Source organism: Dendrobates tinctorius, unplaced genomic scaffold, assembly GCF_039654945.1.
Source record: "Dendrobates tinctorius isolate UK_male_01 unplaced genomic scaffold, ASM3965494v1 ptg000250l, whole genome shotgun sequence".
NCBI classification, from domain to species: domain Eukaryota; kingdom Metazoa; phylum Chordata; class Amphibia; order Anura; family Dendrobatidae; genus Dendrobates; species Dendrobates tinctorius.
This window is the reverse complement of record NW_027361917.1, coordinates 24410980-24430825: the sequence shown is the minus strand read 5'-3', so window position 1 is coordinate 24430825 and position 19846 is coordinate 24410980. Positions and strand designations below refer to the sequence as shown.

General features: G+C 45.6%; 1 protein-coding gene across 6 annotated transcripts in view; it reads right to left on the bottom strand.

Moving 5' to 3' along the window:
• Positions 1-2089: 2089 nt before the first annotated feature.
• The window catches only part of MAP4K3 (mitogen-activated protein kinase kinase kinase kinase 3), a 399677-nt gene continuing 381920 nt past the window's right edge, over positions 2090-19846 (bottom strand). For all 6 annotated transcript variants that reach the window (XM_073557519.1, XM_073557520.1, XM_073557521.1 and 3 more), the window contains 6 exons: positions 10095-10266; positions 9944-10012; positions 9773-9865; positions 7561-7631; positions 6143-6198; positions 2090-4220 (listed from right to left, as the gene is read on the bottom strand). In XM_073557519.1, the coding sequence (XP_073413620.1) occupies positions 4133-4220; positions 6143-6198; positions 7561-7631; positions 9773-9865; positions 9944-10012; positions 10095-10266 (549 nt within the window). In that variant the 3' untranslated portion in view covers positions 2090-4132. The remainder of the gene's footprint in view (positions 4221-6142; positions 6199-7560; positions 7632-9772; positions 9866-9943; positions 10013-10094; positions 10267-19846) is intronic.

Sequence of the window (19846 nt, the reverse complement as noted above, 5' to 3'; positions counted from 1 at the left end):
CAGAGCAGGGCTGCGTGCTAGGAGCTACGCAGGGACGCACACCTCACTGGCCAATGCACACGGCTGTAACGCCAGCACGAGGCACGACTAAGGCACAGGAGGGGGCAAAGGAACCTTCGTGCTAGGAGCCACGCCAGGTTCAGGGCAGGGTGCGTGCTAGGAGCCACGCCAGGGTTCAAGGCAGGGTGCGTGCTAGGAGCCACGCCAGGGTTCAAGGCAGGGTGCGTGCTAGGAGCCACGCCAGGGCACAAGGAAGGGCTGCGTGCTAGGAGCCACGCAGGGGGCACGCCACACTGGCCAGTACACACGGCTGTACACAAACACGTGGCACTTACCACGGCACAGGAGACGGCCAAGGGGAACCCACGCCGGGGTTCAATGCAAGGACAAGGCAGGGAACAAGGCAAGGAATACAGGCAGAAACAGAGCCAGGTCAGAGAGAGGACAGAGTCTAGCAGCGGAGCGTAGGCAGAAGCCCAGAGCCGGGCCAAGGGAAGACCTTGGGACTAGACAAAGAAACGAGCACTAAGGAGAGGAGAAATGGTGCGTGTGCCAGGGAGCACTACAGAGCACCATAGGAGAGAGCGAGGCAGAGCAAGCAAAGACTGAGACCATAGGGAGGAACACAAAGCAAGGAATAGCAAGGCAGAGAACACAGGGAGGACTACAAGTCAAAGCATAGCAAAAGCAAGACATGGCAAAACAGGCGAGGCAGAGAACAAAGGAAGGACTACAAGTCAAAGCATAGCTAAGGCGAGACATAGCAAAACAGACTAAGACAAAGAACAGCAGAAGGACTACAAGGCAAAGCAAGGCAAAGACAAACATGGCACGAGAGACAACACAAGACAAGAGGCGGAATACGAGCACGGAGCGTGTGCAGAGACGCACTACAGAGCAAAGTGCAAGGGCACAGAATAGAGGGAGCAACCCCACAGACCCAGAGCCTTGCAGGGAAGCAACACAATAATCAGGCCCTGAGCATAGGAAGAGGCGGCCTGATATAGGGCATAGCACCTCCTCCTCCAGGTCAGGACCAGGGGAGAACTTCCGGGATTCTAGACATGACGAGATGATAGCAGAACCAGACAGTGCAGGATCTTAGGAAACGTCACATGATCAGGGTTTCAGACATGACGAGATGATCACCGAACCAACCAGTGCAGGATCCTAGGAAGAACACATGATCCGGGATTCTAGACATGACGAGATGATTGCAGAACCAGACAGTGCAGGATCTTAAGAAACATCACATGATCAAGGACTCCAGACATGACGAGAAGATCACAGAAGGCAGAGCAGAAACGCAGGGATCCTGCAGCTCAGACATGAGGTGAGTCTGCACACAGCTCTAGCGAACATGCAGGACAGCAGACAAAACATGCGCATGCACATCGCTCCAGGAGTTCTTGAGACAAACAGACATGGCAGACGTGACAGCAGTGTGTTTCAGGTGTGCATTAAAATACATCAACAGGTGCGTGTCTAATTAACTAATGTTGTCAAAAAACTCTCTCTCGTTCTGGCATTTGGTAAATATTAATAATTATGGTAATCCTAATTGACCTAAAACAAGAAAGGTTTATTCTGATTTAATTGATAAAAACATGCATATGTGTGTTTTTAGACAGTGTATGAAAACTTCTAGTTTTAACTGTACATCTATATGTTAAAGAGATAATTAAAAAAAAATGACCTGCAGCTCATCCCGGACTACTTCTTCATGTTCAGTTTGTCTGAAGGTGGAGACCAGTGACGCCGGCGCTGATTGGGCATTGTTCATCACGTGTCATTCCACGGCCTCACAGCCCTGGGACTGTGAGTGCTGACACCGCTGGAACAGATCCAGCACGGGTGGGGAGTATAGGCTTTATTATTTTATAGGGGCCGAACATTTAGTTTAAGAAGGGGTTGTCTTAGTAGTGGACAACCAGTGTAAAGGGAATCTGTCACCTCCTTTTTCTGAAATTTTCAGTCCAGAACATGATGACTTCAGAAAGGACTGCCTTCTTCCCGTTACATGCACAGATGAAAATATGCTATAATAATAACATATAATTTGAGGATGTAAAAAAATACCAACTAAGAGTTGTTAAAAAAAATCTTGTTTATTTTACAGTATATACAGTCATCAATTTATCCAAAAGCATTGCCTTATCAAGAATGTACACCATAGGCCATCTACATAGTTCTTTTTTATTAGTGTTTTGCGCATGAAAATTAAGAAAAAAAAATGCAAAACTGTGCATTTTGGTAAAACATTACAGTGGCACGTGATCAGTCATTGCTCTTGGGTCAGGCAGTAGGAGGATCATCGATCCATCACACTATATGTAGGCCCAGGACGAGCAGTGGTATATGATTAAATAATGCTGCTATGTTACAGGCCGATATCATTAAGGTGCATTAATATAATGGTAGAATAAAGGGCCAGGGAAGTGTAATAATATTTTTCAATATTATTAATTCATGTAGAGTTGCCACTGCTTAGGGATGGCAAAAAATGCAAAGGCAAAATAAAAAAAAATCAAATGCACAGCTGCTAGATGCGCAGTCTCCTTTAGTCTATTTGCATGAGGTAGTAACTAAATTATTTTGGCCACAAGTTCACAAGCATCCCAAAGGATGAAAGGCAAAACGAAAAGTAAAATTTAGATCATTTCTTACAAAGTGGAATGTGAGAGGTGATCAGTCAGGTCTGAAATGTTGAGCATTTATCCAACTTCTTGGCAGAACCATATGGTTCTAGCTCTGATTAGGATTTGTACAGACAAAAGAAGCTTTCTGCATATATTAAAATAAATATGGCTGATTCCGTAGATGCAAACAGCATATTCACCTGAATCCATACCTATGTATGATTAATGTTGCAAGATTAAAAGGTATGATCAAAACACTGTCATTTGTACAAATACAAATGGGGAAACCATGTTAATATCGCAATTTCTGTAGGTGGTGTAAGAAAACCCGTAGACTGACAACTATCTATTCAGATGTTCTTACAAGCCGCTAGATTTTTCACTTTCAGATTAAATAGCAACTATACAAAGGAAGTGATTTGCTTGTAATAAATAGATCACTTTTGTTTCACTTGGCTGATCTTTTCCCTTTAATCATAAAACGTTCATAATCTGCTGTTGTGCATGCCAAAATGAATTAAAAATCTATTATCCAGGTAAACAGAATTTGCAGCTTTGTGATATAAAAATAACATAGGGGGGAAAAAAAAGCAAGCAAAGAAGATATTAATGGCAGAAGCCACTGCATTTCACAGCAGTCACAGGGTAACGCCGTGGTGCAATGTGTCACTTGACAATACTTTGTGCAAATTTAAACACCAGTGTAGTTGCATTAACGTTAAAGATACCGTACAATGCTTACATCTCTATAGATTACAGGATCCTTTTTCTTATCTTACAAAATTTTATATTGGCATTACTAAATTACATGGAATAAAAATACAATAGTGTTATTAAACTCTTGTGTTTTGTCGTCTTCTCGAACTAGCTAGACGAGAAGAAGAGATCTCAGAACATGGGGCTCGGACCAACTTTACATCTGTACAATTAAGACACTTGTACGTCATAAAAGTATCACTATCTACAGTAGGGATCCAGGTAGGACATCAGCAACAGGAAGGTACAGCCACCGCAGTATGACAGAGAATTAACACTACCTTTGTGTGCAAGGACACAACTGTGAATGCAGCACTTGTGTGGGAAGATATGTGTCCATACCACAGAGAAGCGACATTTTCTTCATCACTGATTCATGCCACAATAAATTATTTGTATATATATATATATATATATATATTATGTATATAAAATGATCATATGTTGCTGCTGCTTTGTTCTCAAGTTTCTCTGCAGGAACATATAACCCTGCGGTGTAAATCTCTCCCCACAAAACCAGCATCTGCAACCACAAAGTTTCTGCTTCATTGTAGGGTGAGAAATATGGTACAGACAGAATCCATTGGCTTGACTGCTGCATCGACAGAATGGGGTTGCAGTTACAAAAACTTTGCAATACTCTATGCAATGCTCTTCCAATCTTCTCCATGTCCTGTAGGTACACCCTTAAGTAACAGTGTTCACTTGGCGACACAAGTTCTATTTGCCATTGGTTTTCAGTAGCTGTTCTCATGTCCTGCGAGGATGTACAGGTTGCTGTTGGCTGTAGGGTTGTCAGTCGGTCTGCTTTCCAGAACAACAACTCTGCAACACACACAAGCAAAACAAAAGCAGAGTGAATGACAAGAGGTATGTAGGGTGAGGTCACCACAATCTTGAGCAAATCAGGATAGGAGATAACTTGCAAATCACTAGGGATCTGACTGCTAAAATCCCCTCTGATCCTGAGATTGGGGGTCTGAGGAGCCTCAAGTGAACCACCGGGATCTGACTGCTAAAATCCCCTCTAATCCTGAGATTGGGGGTCTGAGGAGCCTCAAGTGAACCACCGGGATCTGACTGATAAAATCCCCTCTGATCCTGAGATTAGGGTCTGAGGAGCCTCAAGTGAACCACCGGGATCTGACTGCTAAAATCCCCTCTGATCCTGAGATTGGGGGTCTGAGGAGCCTCAAGTGAACCACCGAGATCTGACTGCTAAAATCCACTCTGATCCTGAGATTCATGGTCTGAGGAGCCTCAAGTGAACCACCGGGATCTGACTGCTAAAATCCCCTCTGATCCTGAGATTAGTGGTCTGAGGAGCCTCAAGTGAACCACCGGGATCTGACTGATAAAATCCCCTCTGATCCTGAGATTAGGGGTCTGAGGAGCCTCAAGTGAACCACCGGGATCTGACTGCTAAAATCCCCTCTGATCCTGAGATTGGTGGTCTGAGGAGCCTCAAGTGAACCACCGGGATCTGACTGCTAAAATCCCCTCTGATACTGAGATTAGTGGTCTGAGGAGCCTCAAGTGAACCACTGGGATCTGACTGCTAAAATCCCCTCTGATCCTGAGATTAGGGGTCTGAGGAGCCTCAAGTGAACCACTGGGATCTGACTGCTAAAATCCCCTCTGATCCTGAGATTGGGGGTCTGAGGAGCCTCAAGTGAACCAAGTGGTGGTTGAACATTCACACATCCACCCTATTCATCCTTGATGTGAACACCAGCAGAGCGCAGCGCTTGGCTATATCCAGAGGTCCTTGAGAATGAATGTAGGGGAGGTGTACGTTGTCTGTCTACAGAATGAAGTTAAATGACGTTTTCAAGTAACCTTCTGTAAAAACAAAAAAAACCCAACAAAACACTAAAGGATCCCTCAATTGCTTGAATAATTGTAGGATGGTATCGGCTCATTTTGGACAATACATAGAACTTTTCTTGCTTTAAGTGCGCTGTTATGCATTTGCTTTGAAAACTATAGGCTGGGCTCACACTAGTGTTTTGCGTTGATTACATTTGTATAAAGCCAATGTCATTGAGTTGGCAATAATTAAAAAAACAGGATTACAAAAGTAACCTATGATTAACAACTCCTTTGAATTCAAAAACACGTGTTTCATGTGTTGTTTTGTGATTTATCAAGGCTTTAATAAAAATATATATTTTTTTTTAACCCACAACCTGGTGCTAGACTGACAATTCCTCTAATCCTACTTTCCGTGCCTGGAAACCGGCCTGGTAATGTTCGAGCACAAACCCTGAATTAACGGATCCATGTTTCTTCTAGTAAACAGTGAGCTGATTTCCATTGTTTGCCACACTGTGCATTAAAAAGAAACAGAACACATCCTAGATCCTGTTCTTATAAAGGTCGGAAAAAGGAGCTGCATCATTTTGTTATTTTTTTGCATCCTGTTTTAATAGTAAACTTGCCCAAGTAAAACCAACATCTGTCAAGAGGCAAAAACTGAGCCGGAGGCAAACGTCAGCACAGTAATTACTGTATAAAATGCAGCAGGTAAACACTTTATACAATTGATTAAAATCACTACAAAAGGAAAACTCATAAACCCAGTCTTACTATGGAGTTGTCCCGTCTCTATTCAGGATATGCTGTGTGTAGGGATAAAAGCAGCGTTTACTACAATCATTAGTGATAATGTTTTGTTTTCTAGAACTAGAAAGTGAGCAAAATGAATGTGGGCGCAAGTTACTCCAGGCTGACAGCTACACAATTACCTGTCAGATCCCAGCAGCCTGAATATCCGCGTGTTATCTGAAATTTCCTGTGTTATCTGTGAGTGGAAAGACATAATATATATTAATAACTTGCTTCAAAAATGGATACTTTTCCATGAGCATAAAATAGCCGGCTAAAGCTTATTATTACTTCTTATAATGTGATGAAATCACAGAACAGTCAGTACTAAGTATTACATAATGGCCGATATTTCTGGGGCAATTACCCTTCCCCATCTTCCCTCCTTCCAGGGACGGCCTCATACTCTGATCCACTCTATCACACCTATATTTGGACAGTGAGTAGATAAAACTCTGCCCCCTTTCAGGGCAAGAGTCCCAGGAAATGTGGAACAGCTGGAAATGATGGTATCATATACAGGACTCGTGCTGGGCAGATGTGTGCAGCGGTTATGATATTTATATGTTATCATGTGTAGACCATGTTGTCAGAGAAGCATGTTAAAGATTTTGTTATACAAATGTCCTAACCAATTTAAGAAGACAACCATTGTCTCTATGTCGTGTTAGGGCATACGGATGTCTAAGTTCCAGAACTCAAGCCACTTTGTATTGTATTTGTGGATCTGGTGGGTCCATATGTTGCACTGATGGAAAATCATTAAAACTGATGCCAGGTAATCATACTGAAAATCCAGGGGCTAAAATGAGAATCATAGCAAAAAGATCCCTTACCCTACAGAAATTAAAATAAACATGAGTGAAGCAACAAGGACAAACACATTCTCCTTTTTCCAAGAGGCCATAGACATACAAAGACAGTCGGGTGAAACATCTGTAATGTTGCAGCCATCTGCCAGACAATGCCACAAACGTATAGGCTCAGTGTGGCTGATGAAAATTTACAGTTTACAAACATCTCAGTTTCTATTTAATCCAAAAGCAGACATAAGGTCTTCTATATCTACACTCCAACCTGATGGGTCTTCAATTAGTCACTACACATTTGTCATGTACACTCAACCTACCTGGTGATCTGTGCCTCCCGCCACCTCCCTCGCTGAACCTAGTGGATGGATGCTGCAGTGCATGGGAAGTGCAGTGGTAAATCTAAACTGTGCCTCTCTCGCCTTTCCTGGGGCTTGGTTTAGACATACCACTTCAGTGGCCTTCTTGGATGCAGTGGACCCGGGAATGCCAATCTCAGAATAGTAGTCAGAGGGAGGCAAATGAGAGCGCCAGGTGGGGTGAATATACAAATGAAAAGTCCCTTTTCACTGCTAGGGAGGAGGGTCGCTAGAAGTCGCCCGTTTTCCTTTGAGGTAGATAGCATGGGGAATACATTAGAACGGAATATATGCAGAATGTGACCGACACTTCTAACTTCAGTCATATGGTTAATGATTGGTTGAATGTACAGCACACTTCTGCACTTTGTGACAGTCTGACCGATTTACCTCGTTTGATCGAAAGCTCCTTCCTTGCATACCATGTTTCCAAAACGCAAGGACACTGTCTTGAAGGCAAACTAGAACAAAAGACATAATGGCAATTGTTAACAGTTAAAATGGCAATTATACATTTTTTTATGTAAAACAATAAAAGAAAACAATATATATATATATATATATATATATATATATATATATATATATTTATTTATTAAGAGACCACTGCACAGTTTTATAAAAATCATCTTCTCTACATGTCTGACAGCCATTCCATTCCAGTGTCAATTGAATTCCAACCAGAGTACACCTCATTCTACTTAATGTGCTTCTGATTAGGTGATCACCTGAACCAAATCTTATTTAACGAAGGAAAATATTAAAAAATCTTCTGTGGTGTTCACAATCCTCTTGTAATAGGACAAGCTGGATGGCAAAACAAGTGCTAGTAATATCCCAAAAGTAATAGGAATGAAAAAATAACTTTTAACCATGCCAAAGGAGTTGAAAGGAAAAGTCTTGAGTAAGGAAAAAAAGGGCTCAATTCTGGCTTTACTAGCAGAGGGTTACAGTTAGTGTCATGTTGCCTCCATCCTTAAAATTTCTAAGACGGCAGTCCATTACAACAAGGTCAAGCAGCAGATATTGGGGACAACAAAGCTACAGGCCGGGAGAGGATGAAAATGACTCTCCACTGACTGGGATGACCGTCATCTTATTCGAATGTCACTCAGCAATCGCAGGATGACATCAAGTGACCTACAAAAGGAATGGCAAATGGCAGCTGGGGTGAAGTGCACGGCAAGAACAGTTCGTAACAAGCTCCTAGAGGCAAGGCTCAAGTCATGTAAAGCTAGAAAAAAGCCTTTCATCAATGAGAAGCAATGGAAAGCCAGGCTGAAGGATTGGACCATAGAAGACTGGAGAAAGGTAAGCTTCTCCGATGAGTCTAATTTTCAGCTTTGCCCAATACCTGGTCATCTAATGGTTAGACTGAGACCTGGAGAGGCGTACAAGCCACAGTGTCTTGCACCCACTGTGAAATTTGGTGGAGGATTGGTGATGATCTCGGGATGCTTCAGCAAGGCTGAAATTGGGCAGGTTAATCTTTGCGAAGGACGTATGAATCAAGCTGCATACAAGGTTATCCTGGAAAAACAGTTGATTCCTTCTGCTCAGGAAATGTTCCCCAACTCTGAGGACTGGTTTTTCCAGCAGGACAATATGCCATGCCACACATCTAGGTCAATCAATGTGTGGATGAAGGACCACCACATCAAATCCCTGTCATGTTGCCCAACCTCCAGACCTGAACCCCATTGAAAACCTCTGGAATGTAATCATAAGGAAGATGGATAGTCACAAGCCATCAAACAAAGAACTGCATACATTTTTGTACCAGGAGTGGCATAAGGTCACCCAAAAGCAGTGTGAAAGACTGGTGGAAAGCATGCCAAGACGAATGAAAGCTGTGATTAAAAATCATGGTTATTCCACAAAATATTGATTTCTGAACTCTTCCTGAGTTAAAACATCAGTATTGTTTTTTGTAAATGATTATGAACTTGTTTTCTTAGCATTATTTGAGGTCTGCAAGCACTGCATTTTTTTTGTTCTTTAGACCATTTCTCATTTTCTGAAAATATATACAAAATTTAGTGCTTGGAAATTCAAAGAAATGTTGTCAATAGTTTGTAGAATAAAAGAGCAATTTACATTTTACTCAAAAATATACCTATAAAGAGAAAAATCAGACAAACTGAAAATTTTGCAGTGGTCTCTTAATTTTTGCCAGAGCTGTATATATATTTCCGGTTGAAATGTAACCAACAGAAAATTTTTTTCAAGAGTGTGAACACATTTATTACCAGCATTGACTAATGGTCGCACGGGTGAGGAGAACACATATACAAGGCGGACAACTAAATGGTGCAATTGTTTATATCACCGCCATAAAATGTGCACGGTACTGCCAATCATAGAGTCACAGCAATGTCTGAATGTTTTCACTTTCATCTTTTCTGTGTATTATATTCTAAAGAAAAAAAGATGACACCACGCCAAGTATAGTGGTCATCGGCAGGTGGTCATTTTTGGCATTGTCGTTTTCTTATGTAAGTGAATTTAAAGGAATAATGGGATAAATATGGCAATTCGGGAGTATATGACACTGTATGAAACCTGGGGGCTTGCAACCAACAGCAGTATAGAAAGGTCTCACCTATAGACTCAATCTGAAAGTCAAATGTCAGCTCTGAAGACAACTTGCGGCTGGATTTTAACCTTCCTTGAAGATTCACTATTTTTATACAACCTTAAAAAGAAAGATAGATCTAATTTAAGTGCATAAACAATCAATGAGCCAGAACCAGGGGCAGTAATATAGACTTACGATCCAGGCACACTAGAATGGTGTCTCTCTCTAACTGTGTCACATGGACGACATCGGACTGCGGGGTGTCTGTAGGGACAGGGAGTGAGAGCAATTTAGGGTCATGAAGACCGTAAAGAGGAAGCCATGAATAGAACATTAAATTACTCACCTGTTTCTGTAAACCAAGACGAGGTGGAGTTGGGATTCACAGTCTCAAACCGGACAACCTGGTTAAAATCTGTGCCCTTGCTGACGCTCACACACACTAGGGGGTATTCCTGTTCAGGCACAACCAGCATCTCCAACATCATGAGTGGGCATGGTAATGGGAAATCTATGTGCTTGGTGAAAAAGAAAAAAACAGACTTAACAATACAAAGACAAGATCCCTTGCTGGCTGAGAACAGCATTTAGCACTCAAATTGTGATTGTCAGTAAATATTTGGGGATTTCACAACTATTATTTTACTCCTTTCCACAAATTTTTCTCAATCTTTTTAAACACGAGTCAATATCTATCACCCACAGACATAAAATTCCATACTCCACTGACTTGTCACAAACATGCAGGAATTTACCGTATATGCCAACAGTGACTGAGCCATGCATTTCTGAATTCCCCAGCAGGCAAAAAATCTGAAAAGCCTCACAACATAACAACATGCAAAAATATCATCTCAGAAATTCTAAAACCTAAAAAATAATCGCTTACTGAGAAGTGGAATACTATAAACTCCAGTTTTTAGCATGAAGAATCAGATTGTAGGAAAACCATGAAACAATCACAAACAATTAAAAGTCAATTTATATAACCATCCTCTATCACTATGTTTGAGTAGGAGTGATGTCATGTGTTAAAAGAAAAACTATCACCTGGTTTATGCTATCGCATTTGAGAGCATTATGATATAGGGGCAGAGACCTTGATTCCAGTAGCGGACACAAATAGAAAAGGGCCCCCGTACAGGAACAGTATATGGGCCCTGTGCTTTATGAGAGAAGCTGCTTGCTTATTTGGAGGTGGTAGTGGGCCCCCTTTCCGCTGCACCAATGATACGTCCGCCCCTGCCCGATTCCAATAACGTATCACTGTATCTGCTGCAGATCAGCCAGTTTTGTGAATGCGGTGCTCTGTATAACCCCGCCCCCACCATGGATTGGCAGTGTAATCTGATCATAAGGAGAAAGCTGCCAATCAGTGGTGGGGACGGGGTTATACAGAGATCATGAATATGGAGGACTATACGGCAGCAGGTTTACTAGTCCTCCAGTGATAATCTCCTGCTGATAAACAGTGATTTTATCAAAACTACAGCAAGCAGCCCAGTAAAGCTGCTTTTACACTTGCTGTGTTTTTGCGGCCTGTTTTTGCGCCCCCAATAGATTTCTACGGGGCTGCAAAAATGGGCAGCTAAAAATCATAGGAGCGCCATACGGCCGTATTTACGGCCGTGAAAAAATATCGAGCTTGCTCGATATTTTTCACGGTATACGGACACAGCCCCCATTTAAAATGAATGGGGCCGCAAAAACAACAGAAGCTTGCCCAGTGTGTTAATTCTGCGGGACACCGTGAACACCGTTTTTGCAAAACGTCGTATTTTAATAGGACACTCCCATGTACTTATAGCGTATGGAAATGACCCTTCCACGGACACTGCAAAAGAATTGGGTGCACCCACAGCCTCCTTGGTGCAAGTGCTGCTGCTGCTCTCTGCTCATGCTCTAAATCAGTGGTTCCCAAACTCCAGTCCTCGCGGACCCCAACAGATCATGTTTTCAGGATTTTCATAATGTTATGCTGTGTGCACATGTAGCGTTTTTTTTGCGTTTTCGAGTTTTTAAACGTGCGATTTTGCCGCCAAAGCGCAAAAAAAAAAAGCACCCCATGCAATCCTATGGCATTCCGCACATGCTGTGCTAATGCTGCGTATTTTTCCGCGGCGGAATTGCATCGCAGAAAAATACGCAGCAGGCTCATTCTTTGTGCGGAATCGCGGGAAAATCCGCACATATAGGAATGCATTGTTCCGCTTACTTTCCACATGTGGCTATGCCCACCATGTGAAAAGTAAGTGGAAAATTTGCGGATGGTACCCATGGTCTGGAGGAGAGGAGACTGTCCTCCAGGCTCTGGGTATCATATCCCTGTTAAAAATAGAATTAAAAAAAAAATCGTGTTCTTCTCACCTTCTGGCATCCCTCGCCGCATCCCCAGGCCTCAGCGATGCTCCTGGCAAGTCCCGTTCCCAGGGATGCCTTGCGACAATGATCTTTGATGATGCCACGGTCTCGCGAGACCGCAACGTCATTAAAGGTCATTGTCGCAAGGCATCCCTGGGAACGGGACTTGCCGGGAGCATCGCGAGGATCGGGAACGCTGCGTGTGTCGCCGGAAGGTGAGAAGAACACGATTTTTTATTTTATTTTTTATTTTTAACATTAGATCTTTTTACTACTGATGCTGCATAGACAGCCTCAATAGTAAAAAGTTGGTCCCACTAGTCAAACACCATGTTTGATGAGTGTGACTAACCTGTCAATCAGTTTTCCAAGCGATGCTACAGATCGCTTGGAAAAAAATAGCATTCTGCAAGCTAATTACGCCTGCAAAACGCTAGTTTTTCTGCGGGAAATAGGCGGGAATTAAAAAGATGGATTTTTGGTTCTTACCGTAAAATCTCTTTCTTGGAGCCTTCATTGGGGGACACAGAATACCATGGGTGTATGCTGCTGCTGCTAGGAGGCTGACACTATGCAAAACAAGAAAATTAGCTCCTCCCCGGCAGTATACACCCACCGACAGGCACTAGGCACCTCAGTTGGTGAGAAAGCAGTAGGAGAAGCAACGGAACACTCTAAACATATGTACCAACCCAACAAGGGACTCAAAGACCCAACACGGTACAATTTAAACAGGGAGGGTGCTGTGTCCCCCAATGAAGGCTCCAAGAAAGAGATTTTACGATAAGAACCAAAAATCCATCTTTCTTTATCGCCTTATTGGGGGACACAGAATACCATGGGACGTTCCAAAGCAGTCCCAAGGGCGGGAACAGCAATAAGGAACGAAAGAACAGGAAATGCTTAGGTCGGCCGGTGCACCACCGCCGCCTACAGAACCTTCCTACCAACAACTGCATCAGACGAGGCCTGGGTATGAACCCTGTAGAACCTCGCAAATGTGTGCAAGGACGACCAGGTCGCGGCCCTGCAAAGTTGCAGAGCCGAAGCCTGGTGTCGAACGGCCCACGAAGCTGCCACAGCCCGGGTGGAGTGAGCTCTCACTCCTGGAGGGGGCCGTTTTTCCTGAAGTCGGTATGCTTCCTGAATGGTAGAACGAATCCAGCGAGCGATCGTGGATTTGGATGCCGGAAGCCCTTTCCTGTGACCTTCAGAGATGACCAGCAAAGAATCGGATTGACGAAGTGAAGCGATCCTAGCGAGGTAGACACGCAAGGCTATAACAACATCCAGCTTGTGGAGTGACTTCTCAAGAGGGTGAGAAGGAGCCGGACAAAATGATGGAAGAACGATATCCTCGTTGATGTGAAAGGAGGAAACCACCTTTGGTAGGAAGGAAGGAACGGGCCTGAGGACGACTTTATCGTGATGGAGCACCAGATAAGGAGAACGGCATGACAAGGCCGCTAACTCAGAAACTCTTCTGATGGATGTAATGGCGATCAAAAAGGTTACCTTCCATGACAGAAGTGACAAATGAATGTCCTGGATGGGCTCAAACGGCACCTTTTGGAGAGCGCCATGAACGAGATTGAGATCCCACGGTTCTATTGGTGAATGATGAGGAGGAGCCACATGAGCGACTCCTTGGATGAACGTCTTAACCTGCGGTAAGGAAGCGAGCTCTCTTTGAAAGAGGATAGACGAGGCAGAAACCTGGCCCTTCAGGGTACTGAGAGACAGACCCGAATCTAAGCCAGACTGGAGAAAACCCAGTATGGACGGAATGGAAAAGGCCATTGGAAAAACTTTTTTTATCGTCACACCAACGGAAAAAAGCCTTCCAACACCTGTGGTAAATGCGGGAAGAGGCTGGCTTCCTGGCTTTGATCATCGTCTGATTTACCTGGCTGGAAAAACCTGATTCTCTTAGGATTACGGCCTCAACGGCCATGCCGTTAAATTCAGAGACCGAGAATTCTCGTGGTAAAGGGGGCCTTGCGAGAGAAGATCCGGACGGTCTGGAAGTCTCCAGGGAACGTCCGCGAGCATGTTCACCAGTTCCGCATACCAAGGCCGTCTCGGCCAGTCTGGAGCCACAAGAATTACTGGAACGCCTTCCGATTTTATCTTCTTGACCACTCTTGGGATCAAGGCAAGAGGTGGAAAAAGATAAGGGAGTTGGAACTGGGACCACGGAATTACTAGGGCGTCGCAAGCGACGGCTAGAGGGTCCCTGGACCTGGCTACGAAGCGCGGAACTTTGCGGTTCATCCGAGATGCCATGAGGTCGACGTCCGGAGAACCCCAGCGCTTGCATATCTGATCGAAGACTGAGGGATGGAGAGACCATTCGCCTGACGCTAGGCCTTGACGACTCAAAGTCGGCTGCCCAGTTTTCCACCCCTGGAATGTGAACGGCGGAGATTGCTGGGACGTAACGTTCCGCCTAGCGCAGAATCCTGGCCACTTCTGACATGACTTGGTGGCTGCGCGTGCCGCCCTGATGGTTTATGTACGCCACAGCCGTGGCGTTGTCCAACTGAATGCGGATCGGCTTGCCGACGAGAAGGGGTTGCCAGCGAAGAAGGGCCAGAAAGATCGCTCTGAGCTCGAGCAGATTGATAGGAAGAAGAGCTTCCTGTGGGTTCCAGTGTCCTTGAGCCGTCCTCTGATGAAAAACTGCTCCCCAACCCAGGAGGCTGGCATCGGTGGTGATGACTTGCCACCGAAGCGGGAGGAAGGACCTCCCTTGGAGGACTGATGTAGACATCGTTCACCAAGTGAGGGATTGCCTCACTTTGAGAGGGAGGAGAATGGGCCGGTCTAAGGACCTCGTCGTCTTGTCCCAGACTGAAAGGAGGGACAGCTGAAGAGGACGAAGGTGAAACTGTGCAAAGGGCACTGCTTCCAAGGAAGCTACCATCTTCCCCAGAACTTTCATGCAGAATCGAAGGGGAATGGGCGTTGTCCGTTTGAGGGCTCGAATCCCTTTGAACAGAGCCGCAAATTTTTCCCTCTGAAGAAACACCAGGGCCAGGTTCGTGTCGAACTCCATGCCTAAAAAGGTCAGACACTGAGTGGGGCTGAGAACGGACTTTTCTTTGTTGACTAACCATCCGAGACGGTCGAGAGTATCCAGGGTTATCTGAAGACTTAGGAGACGGTCTTGACCGGACGAGCCCTTGATTAAGAGATCGTCCAGATAAGGAATGATGAGAATCCCTCTGGATCGAAGGATGGCCATGACCGTCGCCATCACTTTTGTGAAAACACAGGGGGCGGAGGCTAGGCCGAAGGGAAGAGCCGTGAACTGGTAATGATTTTCCTGAATCGCAAACCTGAGATATTTCTGATGCTGCAAGCAAACAGGGATGTGAAGATAGGCATCCCGTATGTCCACAGAACAGAGAAATTCTCCAGGCTCCATTGAGGCTATCACCGATCGAAGAGACTCCATTTTGAAGTGAAGAATCTTCACGTGGCGATTGAGCAATTTGAGGTCCAGGATTGGCCGCAGGGAGCCGTCTTTCTTCAGGACTACGAAGAGATTTGAGTAGAACCCTGAAAACCGTTCGTCTGAGGGAACGGGAACAATCACTCCGGCGGAAAGAAGGGAGGAGACGGCCTGAAAGAATCCTGGAATGTGGGACCGTTATCTTGGAGGTCGAGACAGGAAAAATCGCCTGTCTGGCGGGGAAGAAAATTCGATCTTGTAACCGGATGCGATGATTTCCCTGACCCAAGCGTCATCGACAACTGACAGCCAAGCGTCCACGAAAAAGGAAAGTCTGCCTCCCACCCTAGAAAAACTTCCAGGTGGGGGTGCCCCGTCACTTGGAGGCAAACCTACCGGAACGGGCACGTGAGGACCTGGAGTATTGTCCTCTAGATCTCCAGCGGGGAGCGGGCTTGTAAGAAGGTTTCTTCTGCTCTCGCTCCCTAGATGCGGAAGGACGCTCTTGCTGGACAGATCTCTCTGTGGACGAGAACGGACGAAAAGGCCTAAAGGGCCGAAAACCCCTTCTATTAAAAAGGCGTCTTGGTCGAGACTGGGGGAGAGAAGTACTTTTACCCCCAGTGGCATCGGAAATTATTTGATCCAGCTTGGCCCCAAAAAGCCTAGAACCATGGAAGGGCAGATTGGTGAGCGACTTTTTTGAGGTGGTATCCGCATTCCATGACTTTAACCAAAGAACTCTGCGTACAGCCACTATATTGCTGTTAGCCCTTGCTACGCAACCGGCCGCATCTAGGGAGGCGGCTAAAAGGTATTTACCTGCATGATTAATTTGATCTGCTAGATCTGCCAGCTCGTCCTGGGGAGCCGCCACTAAGATGCCCCTACGAAGAATTTTTGCCCAAGCCGAAATGACTTTAGCCACCCAGGAGGAGGCGAAAATAGGGCAGAGGGAGGCGCCGGAGGCCTCAAAGATAGACTTTGCCAAAGATTCTAACTGCCTGTCTGTTGGATCCTTAAGCGATGCACCGTCTGGAAGGGACAGAACCGTCTTAGAGGCTAAGCGAGAAACGGGAGGGTCCACTTCAGGGGCTTTGGTCCATTTAGAAAGCAAACCAGCCTCAAATGGGTACAGAACATCTAAATACCTGCGGCCCGAAAAGTGTTGCTCAGGGTGCTCCCAATGTTTGGCTAGAGTAGTATCAAACTCGTTGTGGTTTGGAAAAGTTTTGGATGGAGGCCTTGATCGTTTAAATGGAACAGAACATTCCTGAGGAAGGGGCTTGTCCTGCTTAATCTCCAGGGTTTGGAAGATAGCTGAAAGAAGACTATCGACCATATTTCGTGTTTTAGACATGTCATCTGCTTCTGAACTAGATCCTGATTGTGGATCGTCGTCTGACTTAAGGTCGTCCACCGAAGGAGACGGACACCTGGGTGAAGCAGACGGGCCTAGCGAACTGGAAGACGAGCCCGATAGGAGACCCTTCCTGGACATCCTACTCGGCCTGTCCCTCTGAAGGTCGCGGTAAGGAGCGGACGACTCACCTTGAGAGGCAGTCGGAGCAGCGGTGGCTGTAGATAGCTGAGGCAAACGTTCTAGGACCTGGACCAGGGACTGAGAGACTTTGGTCAGATCGGAGACGACTGAGACATAGCTACGGCCCATTCTGGGAGAGGGGAAGTGCCCTCATCACGGGAATCTGTGTGCTCCTGAGAGGCCGACATAGCTGAAGGACTGCAGGACGGGCAGAAAGGAGATGGCTGACCCGAAGCCCACTTCTTTTTACAGCGCGCACAGGCGTAATGAGTAGCGGTGGGCCTGAAACAGAGGCTCCCCTGCAGGGTTGGGCATAAGGAAAACTGCGCTGAATGGCCGCGGGAATTGGGGAAGAACGGCGGAGGAGGGCTAATACTTCTGCATAGAGCAGAGCCTACCTAGTTCCGGCGAGCAGCAGAAACGCTGAAGTGTCCCCCAAGCAGCGCAGAAAGGCAGGACCGAAAAAACAGGAAATGCCTGATGAGGTGAGCGGTGGGCGGAGCTTAGCGGCTGAGCCGCAATTGGAGCTGACATACAAGAAGAGAAAAAGGAGCCCTGTGATGGGCTAAAAAAGGCGCGAGGACAGCGCGCTCAGAAGGAGGAGGAGGCGCTCTGAGAGCGGGAGCTGAAAACGAAAGTGAAAGAGTCGGCACCGCAGCCCCGTGATGGAATCGCCCAGGAAGGTCCTGTAAGGAGGTACTGTGTGCGCAGAAAAGCTTTGGAAAAAAACCCTGCCCAGCTGTGACAACGGGGAGAGAAAACCCTGTATTCCGCCCTTGAATATAAGTGGAGAGGCGCCCGGCTGGTGAGAGCAGCGCCCGTCAGGCAGGGAGAGGGGCGGGAGATTCAAACAGCCTGATGTGTTCGGCTGTCCAGTTTCCCACCGATGTGCCTCTTGGTAATGCTGCGGGCTGGAGGGATCGTACAGGCACTTACCTGACGTCCCTGAAGAGGATGACCACAGGGGCCTCACAAGGGTAGTGACAAGCCGCTGGCAACTGTCCTCTGTACCCGCATCCTGCAGAAGACGGCATTAACCTCTTGATGGCGTGGAAAATCTTGCGACCGCCGTCTTCCTCTCAGCCCTGTCCCGAGAGAGGGGTGAGGAGGGGGATTTGGCAAGGACCAGCCACCTGTCCACATCCCATAGCACCAGAAGGTGATATGGAAAAAGTCCTGCCAGCGTACTGAGAGTTGCGATGTGGGATCAGCCACACTGCTCGCTCAGCCGCCTGATATGGGAAAGCAGGGTGAACTTCCACCCTGTTTCCCGACTTGAATCTGCAAAACAAAAGACAAAAAAATTAAAAAGTTCCACTAGAACACCTAAAGGAAAGAAAGGTTAATTGCGGATCTGGGAAGATCCCGGTCCACCTCCTACAGACACTAAGCACAAACTGGGGTGCCTAGTGCTAGTCGGTGAGCGTATACTGCCGGGGAGGAGCTAATTTTCTTGTTTTGCATAGTGTCAGCCTCCTAGCAGCAGCAGCAGCATACACCCATGGTATTCTGTGTCCCCCAATAAGGCGATAAAGAAATGCGGATTTCTCACATATTTCCCGTGGCATCGAATTCCCGAGGTGTGCACATAGCCATACACATGTGAGAGAATTCCTGATGCCTTGATGATACTTCCATCACCTGTGAAATACTAAGGAAATCCTGAAAACATGACATGTTGGGGGCCGTGAGGACTGGAGTTTGGGAAACGCTGCTCTAAATGCTGGTTAAGCAACCAACACAGAATCACGTCATCGAAAAGTGAAATCCAAAGTTTGCATCAAACAAAGGACAGAGAACTCTGCACACTGCAAAGACCAGAAGAAAATGGCACTGGAGTTTTTTTTTTCTTTATTGTTCCTTGACAATTTCCTGTTTTTTTTTTAAATTTTATTGACAACTTCCTTCCCCCCCCTACTTTTCCAAACCAGAAAAATGGCGATCCGAGAAGATTTTTGCGGCCTGTTTTTGCAGAATACCGTGAAAATTACGGCAATACGGCCAGCAAAAACGGGCCGCAAAAAACACGGCAAGTGTAAAAGTAGCCTATGTGATACATCACTGGAATCAAAGTTTCTGTCTCTACTTTATACTGACTTCATATTAGGGTACAAAAAGTGGGTGACAGATTACCTTTAAGAGTGGTTTCACATACGGTATGAATAAACAACACTATTTTCGTGGCAATTTTGTTATTCAGCAAAAGTGAATTCAAAAGGAATGTGAAATAGACTTTTACTTCTTGTTTCTGCTAGGTCTTCTTCACACAAACTCCACACCCCACCAAAAAGGGCTATGTTATGTATAAATACAACATAAAATGGTTTCTAAAGATCAGCAAACCCTTCGGCGGAGTTTCTCAGCTCCAGTCCTCAAGGCCCACCAACAGGTCATGTTTTCAGCATTTCCTTAGTATTGCACAGGTGATGCGATTGATGCTTGAGCAGGTGATGAAATTATCACCTGTGCAACACTAAGGAAATCCTGAAAATTTGACCTGTTAGTGGGTCTTGAGAACTGGAGTTAAGAAACACTGCCCTAGGTTAAAGGTAGAAAATGGCATACAATAATAAAGCACCCACTGCTCCCTCCATAAATCTCCCTGGTCTTTCTGTACTTTCCAACTGCGGTCACATGCCTCTACCCACGTGACCGCTGCGGCCTCAGTGGAGTGCGCACAAGACCACTACAGTAAGAAAGACCTAAAGCGACAGGGACTACAAGAGCAGTGTCACAT